This window comes from Macaca mulatta, chromosome 13 (assembly GCF_049350105.2).
Source record: "Macaca mulatta isolate MMU2019108-1 chromosome 13, T2T-MMU8v2.0, whole genome shotgun sequence".
Lineage (NCBI taxonomy): Eukaryota > Metazoa > Chordata > Mammalia > Primates > Cercopithecidae > Macaca > Macaca mulatta.
The window spans coordinates 86,163,997-86,173,174 of record NC_133418.1 but is presented as its reverse complement, the minus strand read 5'-3'; the positions used below and the strand labels follow the sequence as shown (position 1 = coordinate 86,173,174).

The 9,178-nt window shown below is 45.9% G+C and overlaps 1 protein-coding gene and 1 long non-coding RNA gene across 3 annotated transcripts; one reads left to right on the top strand and one right to left on the bottom strand.

Moving 5' to 3' along the window:
* Positions 1-494: 494 nt before the first annotated feature.
* LOC144333790 (uncharacterized) lies at positions 495-3,428 on the bottom strand. The gene is made up of 3 exons (XR_013402845.1): positions 3,292-3,428; positions 1,327-1,399; positions 495-611 (listed from the first exon to the last, which is right to left on the bottom strand). It is a non-coding gene; the product is annotated as an uncharacterized LOC144333790 (long non-coding RNA).
* A 178-nt stretch (positions 3,429-3,606) lies between these two features.
* On the top strand, positions 3,607-7,840 carry GEMIN6 (gem nuclear organelle associated protein 6). 2 transcript variants are annotated; one of them, XM_015112154.3, is made up of 3 exons: positions 3,607-3,693; positions 4,380-4,526; positions 6,673-7,840. In XM_015112154.3, the coding sequence occupies exons 2-3, from the start codon at positions 4,399-4,401 to the stop codon at positions 7,043-7,045; spliced, it is 501 nt and encodes a 166-aa protein (XP_014967640.1). In that variant the 5' UTR covers positions 3,607-3,693; positions 4,380-4,398; the 3' UTR covers positions 7,046-7,840. The 2 variants fall into 2 exon arrangements, with proteins under 2 accessions (XP_014967640.1, XP_014967639.1); XM_015112153.3 differs by having other exon boundaries at positions 3,607-3,713.
* Positions 7,841-9,178: the final 1,338 nt, after the last annotated feature.

Genomic DNA, 9,178 nt, shown 5'->3' with positions numbered 1-9,178 from the left:
TTGAGGGTGAGGCTGGCAAATCTTTGGAAGGAGATGGAGGAGAAGTAGAAAAGCAGAGAATGTGAAGGGAGGGACACCAAATGGAGTGAAAGGCTCTAGGGGGACCAACGGTAAGGGCTGACCTAGGAAAGGAGGTAGCCCCATTTGAACTCAGTGACAACCAGCTACAGGAGAGGGCCATTCTGAGAACTTGTGTTAGGAAGTGGGCTGGGCACCAGTCTCTTAGAAGTCAGTGATTTGCATCAGCAGTTCCTGAGAATTTTACTTACAAGGCTAAAGGAGCAAAAAGGTAGGGAAATTGCCCCAGTCTCATCACCTTAAAAAGAGTAACTGGCCAGGCAGGGTGACTCATGCCTGTAATCCCAGCACTTTGTGAGGCTGAAGCAAGAGGATCGCTTGAGCTCAGGAGTTAGAAACCATCCTGGGCAACATGGCAAGACCTTGTCTCTACCAAAAATTAAAACAAACAAACAAACAAACAAACATCAGCAGGGAGGGAATGGTGGCACACGCTTGTAGTCCCTGTTACTCTGGAAGCTGAGACAGGAGGATCGCTTGAGCCCAGGAAGTCCAGTCTGCAGTGAATCATGGCCCTTGCACTGCACTTCACCCTGGGAGAAAGAATGAGACCCTGTCTCAAAACCAAAAACAAAACAAAAAAAAAGGATGGGGAGTAACTGAAGTTTACCTTGACACTCGTTTCTATTTGTAGAATACACACACACACACACACACACACACACACAGGCCAAAGTCTTTCATTCTGGAGTATAGAGTACAGCTTAAAATGAAAATGAGGCTAGGCGCGGTGGCTCACGCCTGTAATCCCAGCACTTTGGGAGGCCGAGACGGGCGGATCACGAGGTCAGGAGATCGAGACCATCCTGGCTAGCACAGTGAAACTCCGTCTCTACTAAAAAATACAAAAAAATTAGCTGGGCGAGGTGGCGGGCGCCTGTAGTCCCAGCTACTCGGGAGGCTGAGGCAGGAGAATGGCGTGAACCTGGGAGGCGGAGCTTGCAGTGAGCTGAGATCCGGCCACTGTACTCCAGCCTGGGCGACAGAGCTAGACTCCGTCTCAAAAAAAAAAAAAAAAAAAAAAAAGAAAATGAACAGTTTGTTGGCGGGGCACAGTGGCTCACGCCTGTAATCCCAGCACTTTGGGACGCCGAGGCAGGCGGATAACAAGCTCAAGAGATCGCGACAATCCTGGCCAACATGGTGAAATCCCGTGTCTACTAAAAAATACAAAAATTAGCTGGGCGTGGTGGCGGGCACCTGTAGTCCCAGCTACTCAGGAGACTGAGGCAGGAGAATTGCTTGAACCTGGGAGGTGGAGGTTGCAGTGAGCTGAGATCATGCCAATGCACTCCAGCCTGGCGATAGAGCGAGCCTCCGTCTGAAAAAAAGAAAAAAAAAAAAGAAAATGAAGTTTGTCACATGTTGGTTGTAACTCTTTTGGACTGAATTTTTACGAGTTCAAGTGTTTTCCTTCACACTATGATAACAATTGGCACTTATATGAGCTCTTTGTAGATTTACAGAGGGCGTTAACCAGCAAAATCTAACAATCCACTAAAACTACAATTAATATAATCAGCCAATCATGTAATGAATAAAGGCTATGGGAAAGATTATTGAAATGATGACAATAACAAAATATACTTTGAAGATTACATGGAATTTAAATTTCAAGGAGTAAGGGAAAAGCTGATTAATTTTTGATGTTTTCTACACCTTTAATAGTCTTTTCATTCGGTTTTTGTAAATCTCCCTTGGTTTTTACATTTCCAGGAATTCAGCGTTTAGCACCTTGTACCATTTTTTAGTCCTAAAAAAGATTCTGGATCATACCAGAAGCCAGTTAAGTGCGTGACCAGAAATCTGTAGCAGAAGCAAGTCTTTTGCACTTTTCCACTGGAGGGGTTTATAGAGAGTGATCTGCTAGATGAAATTCAACCCGGTTTGGTTCATTTCTTTCCAGCTTCTGCACCTTTAACAAGATTGTACTGAGTGCACATCCCAAAGGAGCAGGCATTTTAATTGCCCTATACAAGCCAAGCAAACAAGAAATACCTTGGCCGTGTCAGAGACGTTGGAACCAGAGTGACTCCATTTTGAGTGAGGGCTAGGGAAATGAGGCTGAGACTTGCTGGGCTGCATTCTCAGAAAGTTAGGCATTCCCAGCCTCTTGATGTTTATGGTTAAGGGAACATATTAATAACGTTTGCCGCCGGGCGCGGTGGCTCACACCTGTAACCCCAGCACTTTGGGAAGCTGAAGCGGGCGGATCACTTGAGGTTGGGAGTTTGAGACCAGTCTGGCCAACACTGCAAAACCCCGTCTCTACTAAAAATACAAAAATTAGCCAGATGTGGTGGCGCATGCCTGTAATCCTAGCCACTGGGGAGGCTAAGGCACGAGAATCGCTTGAACCCGGGAGGTGGAGGTTCTCAGTGAGCCCCGATCACACCATTGCACTCCACCTGGGTGACAGTGTGAGACTCTGTCTCAAAAAAAAAAAAAAAAGTTTACTAAACAGACCCAGACTTGGGAGGGTCCAGATATCCCAATATCTGGAGAACAAAGGCATTCCTAATTTTGCTTTAAAGATAATAATATTGATGCTTGCAAAATACAGTAATTAAGAAAATTAATCCTTTATCATAAACCCTTGAAGTAGAGCGCATCTCCTCATATATAGGACTATTGTATCTAGGGTGGACATGTTCCTCTTACTTTTGGGAACATCCTACTCTGTCTACGGAGCAGCTGTTCTTTCACCACTTTACTTTCTTAATAAACTTGCTTTTGCTTTGCACTGCGGACTCGCTCTGAATTCTTTCTTGCGCGAGATCCAACAACTCTCTCGGGGTCTGGATCAGGACCCCTTTCCTGTATGTAGTAGCCCTATCGCTCTTCTCCACGGCACGTTCACCTCACATTCCTAGAGCTTTAGGATTTACCCTGAGGGTTCATGTGCTTTGACTCTAAGGCAAAAGTGCATTTCCAAGTCTACCATCATTGAGGACCTAGTACGAGCTTTTTCCTCTTTATTTTTATTTTTAATTTTTTTGAGACGAAGTTTCGCTCTTGTTGCCTAGGCTGGAGTGCAATGGTGCGGTTTCGGCTCACTGCAACCTCCGCCTCACGGGTTCAAGCGATTCTCCTGTCTCAGCCTCCTGAGTAGCTGGGATTACAGGCGCCCGCCACTAGGCCCGGCTAATTTTTTGTATTTTTAGTAGAGACGGGGTTTCACCATGTTGGCCAGGCTGGTCTCGAATTCCTTACCTGTCTCGAACTCCTGACCAGTCTCAAACTCCTGATCCGCCCGCCTTGGTGTCCCAACGTGCTGGGATTACAGGCGTGAGCCACCGCGCCCGGCCACTTTTTCCTCTTTAAAGAAAAAAAAGAGATTATTTGAAATGTCCGTCGTGGCAATGGAGAGGGATAGCCCTAGAGGACATGCGGGCTTATTATTATTATTAGAGAAGAACGTTAGCCCCTGTCCGCCTCCTACACTGGAGGTCCCGCGACTCCCAGACCTCCAAGTAGGACTACAAAACAGAGGATTCTGGGGGAAGGAAGTGACGATCGGCGCAAAGCATGCTGGTCTCAGGCAGGCTCCTCTCAACGGTCCTTCCTCAAAGCGTGGTTGCTGAGTACCCAGTGTTGCAAGGAGTTTTTTAACCGGTATTTTTCTCGTTTGTCAGGTACTTAAACGTTAAGTACCACTTGGTTTTGAGTACAGCCTTAGGTGCCGTGTGGCTGCAGGACAGGACCAGAAATCTAAGCTCTAGAGCTCTGGCCGCTGCCCCCTCGTTTGTGCATCCTTCAAACAAATTTTAAGGACAGTTGTCATAAATCGGGGGTGCCTCTCGATGGCGGGATCCAGCGGAGACACAGAGCCAGAGAACGCGTGGGTGGATATCAGGAGAGTTCTCTGCTTCAGTTGAGTGGGACGAAGTCCTTTGGTCGATGGAAGGAAAAGCAGAGTTGAAGGGTTTGAGCATCATCTGCAGGCCAGAGTTAAAGCGATTTGGAATGTGGTTGTACACCGGAATAGATATGTGCTGGGTGAATTTCCTCAGACTGCACCCGCGGCAAATTGGTGTCCCCTCTGCTTTAGGCCGAATTGTACATATTAACTATTTTCCTGGGAAACAAAAATTCTCAAGCAGCCTTTACACGTGTTCTTTTCCCCAACTATAGTATGAGTTCCTATCAGTACATGCATTAATAATTAATTGTGTTAAGTAACTTATTACGAACTTGAGGCAAATCACAGATGTTCTCTGTCTCTAGGATAGGATGGAGATTAGGGATAAGACATTTGCTCAGGTGGAACATATATTAACCAGCACTGGTGGTTGTTTCAGACCTAGACAGGTGGCAATCATGAGTGAATGGATGAAGAAAGGCCCCTTAGAATGGCAAGATTACATTTACAAAGAGGTCCGAGTGACAGCCAGTGAGAAGAATGAGTATAAAGGATGGGTTTTAACTACAGACCCAGTCTCTGCCAAGTGAGTATGCATCCTACTTGCCTGAAATCTTGACACCCCTTTGTGCTACCTGTATGTTATAGACAAACAAAGCAGATAAATGAAAGGCTAATTATTAATACTTTCATCTAAGAATTTTTTGTTTGTTTGAGACAGGGTCTCACTGTCACCCAGGCTGGAATGCAGTGGCGAGATCTCGGCTTTCTGTAATCTCTGTCTCGCAGGTTCAAGCGATCGATTCTCCTGTCTCAGCCTCCCGAGTAGCTGGGACTACAGGCATTCGCCACCACGTCTAATTTTTGTATTTTTTGTAGAGACGGGGTTTTGCCGTGTTGCCCAGGTTGGTCTCAAACTCCTGAGCTCCAAGGATCTGCCCGCCTTAGCCTCCTAGAGTGCTGGCATTACAGACTGAGTCACTGTACCCAGCCTACATATGAGAATTTAACTGCCTTTGAATCTAAATGCTGTTCCGACTATAGATTACATTTTCAGACCAGGCAACTTCATAGAAATGGGGCATAGAAATTATTCTTACCATATATATATATACACACACACACACACATATATACACATATATATATATATATATATATTTTTTTTTCTTTTGCAGGGGGGGATGAAGTCTCATTCTGTTGCCCAGGCTGGAGTGGTGCAGTGGTGTGATCTTGGCTCACTGCAACTTCCACCTCCCAGGTTCAAGCGATTCTTGTGCCTCAGCCTCCCGAGTAGCTGGGGTTACACGCATGCGCCAACATGCCCCACTAATTTTTTGTATTTTTAGTAGAAATGGGGTTTTGCTATGTTGGCCAGGCTGGTCTTGAACTCCTGACCCCAGGTGATCTGCCCACCTTGGCCTCCCAAAGTGCTAGGATTATAGGCTTGAGCCACTGTCCCCAGCCTATAATTTTGTTTATATATACTTCACTATATCTCCTAAAAGATAAGGACTTTAAATAAATGTAACCACAAAAACTTTTTTTTTTTTGAGATGGAGTCTCGCTGTGTTGCCCAGGCTGTAGTGCAGTGGCATGATCTCAGCTCAACCTCCACCTCCCCGGTTCAAGTGATTCTCCCGCCTCAGCCTCCTAAGTGGCGGGATTACAGGCACATATTTTTAGTACAGATGGGGTTTCACCATGGTAGCCAGGGTGGTCTCCATCTCCTGACCTTGCGATCCTTGTGATCCTGTGATCCGCCCGCCTGACCTCCCAACCAAAGTGTTGGGATTATAGGCGTGAGCCACCTCACCTGGCCTTTTTTTTTTTTTTTTTTTTTTTTTTGGAGACAGAGCCTTTTTCTGTCACCCAGGCTGGAGTTTAATGGCTCCATCTCGGCTCACTGCAGTCTCTGCTTCCCGGATTCAAGTGATTCTCCTGCCTCAGCCTCCCGAGTAGCTGTGATTACAGACATGTGCCACCACACCCAACTAATTTTTGTATTTTTGGTAGAGATGGGGTTTCACCATGTTGGCCAAGCTGGTCTTGAACTCCTGACCTCAAGTGATTTGCCCGTCTTGTCCTCCCAAAGTGCTGGGATTACAGGTGCGAGCCACTGTGCCCAGCCTAGTTATTGTTTTTTTAACTCTAAAAGTTAAGTCTACCCTGCCTTCTTTTTTTTTTTTTTTTTTTCCCCGAGATGGAGTCCTGCTCTGTTGCCCAGGCTGAAGTGCAGTGTCGTGACCTCGGCTCATTATAACCTCCGCCTCCCAGGTTCAAGCAATTCTCTGCCTCAGCCTCCCAAGTAGCTGGGATTACAGGTGCCTGCCATCACGCCCGGCTAATATTCATATTTTTAGTAGAGATTGGGTTTCACCATCTTGGCCAGAGACTGGTCTTGAACTCCTGACCTCATGATCCACCTGCTTCGGCCTCCCAAAGTGCTGGGATTACAGGTGTGAGCCACCACACCTGGCTATCCTGCCTTCTTTTCTAATACACATTTAAGGCATTCATAACTCTTGTTTAGTCCTTTAATTGTATCCCACAATGATTGGCTGTAGGCTGGGCAAAAAGTTTACATATTTAGAATCCTTAGTGAATGTTTGTTGAATAAATGGAAGCATTCGTTGGTGACAGGATTAATTTCAAACAGAGTAGAGTGTCATCTATTATTTTAGTGACCTACTTGGGTTGATGATGCCTCTGAACTTACTTTTCCTCCAAAGTATCGTCCTTGTGAACTTCCTTGAAGATGGCAGCATGTCTGTGACCGGAATTATGGGACATGCAGTGCAGACTGTTGAAACTGTGAATGAAGGGGACCATAGAGTGAGGGAGAAGCTGATGCATTTGTTCACGTCTGGAGACTGCAAAGCGTACAGCCCAGAGGATCTGGAAGAGAGAAAGAACAGCCTAAAGAAATGGCTTGAGAAGAACCACATCCCCATCACTGAACAGGGAGATTCTCCAAGGACTCTCTGTGTGGCTGGGGTCCTGACTATAGACCCACCATATGGTCCAGAAAATTGCAGCAGCTCTAATGAGATTATTCTGTCTCGTGTTCAGGATCTTATTGAAGGACATCTTACAGCTTCCTAATGAGAGGCCAGGAAGTGTGAACACACTGATAGAAAAAGACTATTTTTTATCCCTCATAAAATATTTTGAATGTTAAGTTCATCATCCGATTGTAGGACTTTAAAGGTACATGACTCTGTGTGTGTGTGTGTGTGTGTGTGTGTGTGTGTGTGTGTGTAATTCTTTGTTTTGGTAAAATCAAAGGAGCGGGTTATAAGTGCTAATTTCCTTGGGAAATTAATGAACTAGGGCAAGGATAGCATCCCATGCAATAAAATTAGCACAGGGACTTCAGAATTGTATGGGTCTTTTCTTTTTTCTTTTTTTTGAGATGGAGTTTCGCTCTGTCGCCAGGCTGGAGTGCAGTGGTGTGATCTCGGCTTACTGCAACCTCTGCCTCCCAGGTTCAAGCGATTCCCCTGCCTCAGCCTCTGAGTAGCTGGGATTACAGGCGCCCACCACCACACCCGGCTAATTTTTTGTATGTTAGTAGAGATGGGGTTTCACCTGTATGGGTCTTTTCTTGTGATGGGGTTACACCCCATTTTTGTTAGGCAAGGAAAGCATTTGGAAAAAAATGTAACATGTTAGATTCAATATAAAATATTATGGTAAGATCACGGTCTTGTTAAGTCTCCTCACTATATGTGTCTGTTTTTAAAAGATTTGTCTTTAATTTTTTAATTTTTTATTTTTTTTAGAATTTGTCTTTTATTTTGGTGTCATGATGAAATAGTTTTTGAATCAAGACTGCCCTTTTTTGGTTGAAACTTGAAAGTTTTGACTACTAATAAAATGTAAGCCTTAACTTTCAAAGCCTTATTTATTTATTTATTTATTTTGAGGTGGAGTCTTGCTCTGTCACCCAGGCTGAAGTGCAGTGGCGTGATCTCTACTCACTGCAACCTCCATCTCCCGGGTTCACGTGATTCTCTTGCCTCGGCCTCCTGATTAGCTGGGATTACAGGCGCATGCCACCATGCCTGGCTAACTTTTTTGTGTTTTTAGTAGAGACAGGGTTTCACAATGTTGGTCAGGCTGGTTTTGAACTCCTGGCCTCAAGTGATCCACCCGCCTTGGCCTCCCAAAGTGCTAGGATTACAGGCCTGAGCCACCCCGCCCAGCTGACTTTCAAAGCCTTTAAAGTGACCATTACCTGATAATAGTTCTGAGAAAAAAGGTTAAAGTGACAAGATATTTTGCTGCTGAACTCAATCCAGTTATTTTGCCTACTAGATTCAACTCAGTCTTCAGACTTACAATGCTTTCTGCCTATAGTCTCCATTCTCTGGTTCAAGCTTTACTGAGGAAAGAGAATGCAGGAAGCATACTTTACCTACACTTAACCCTACCCCCTTGAAAGCCAGTGAGAGGCCAGGACTCTGTACGGAGGTTCTGGATTAGAAAGGTACCTGTTACAGGCCAGGTGCGGTGGCTCACGCCTGTAATCCCAGCACTTTGGGAGGCTGAGGCAGGTGGATCACCTGAAGTCGGGAGTTTGAGACCAGCCTGACCAGCATGGAGAAACTCTGTCTCTACTAAAAATACAAAATTAGCCGGGTGTGGTGACACATGCCTGTAATCCTAGCTATTCGGGAGGCTGAGGTAGGAGAATTGCTTGAACCCAGGAGGCAGAGGTTGTGGTAAGCTGAGATCACCTCATTGCACTCCAGCCTGGGCAACAAGAGTGAAACTTCGTCTCAAAGGAAAAAAAGGCCGGGCGCGGTGGCTCACGCCTGTAATCCCAGCACTTTGGGAGGCCGAGGCGGGCGGATCACAAGGTCAGGAGATCGAGACCACGGTGAAACCCCGTCTCTACTAAAAATACAAAAAATTAGCCGGGCGCGGTTGTGGGTGCCTGTAGTCCCAGCTACTCGGAGGCTGAGGCAGGAGAATGGCGTGAACCCGGGAGGCGGAGCTTGCAGTGAGCCGAGATCGCGCCACTGCACTCCAGCCTGGGCGACAGAGCGAGACTCCGTCTCAAAAAAGGAAAAAAAAAAAAAAAGGTACCTGTTATATAGGCTGGGTGCTGTGGCTCATGCCCGTAATCCTAGCACTTTGGGAGGCCGAGGGTGTGGATCTTGAGGTCAAGAGATAGAGACCATCCTGACCAACATGGTGAAACCCTGACCAACATGGTGAAACCCTGTCTCT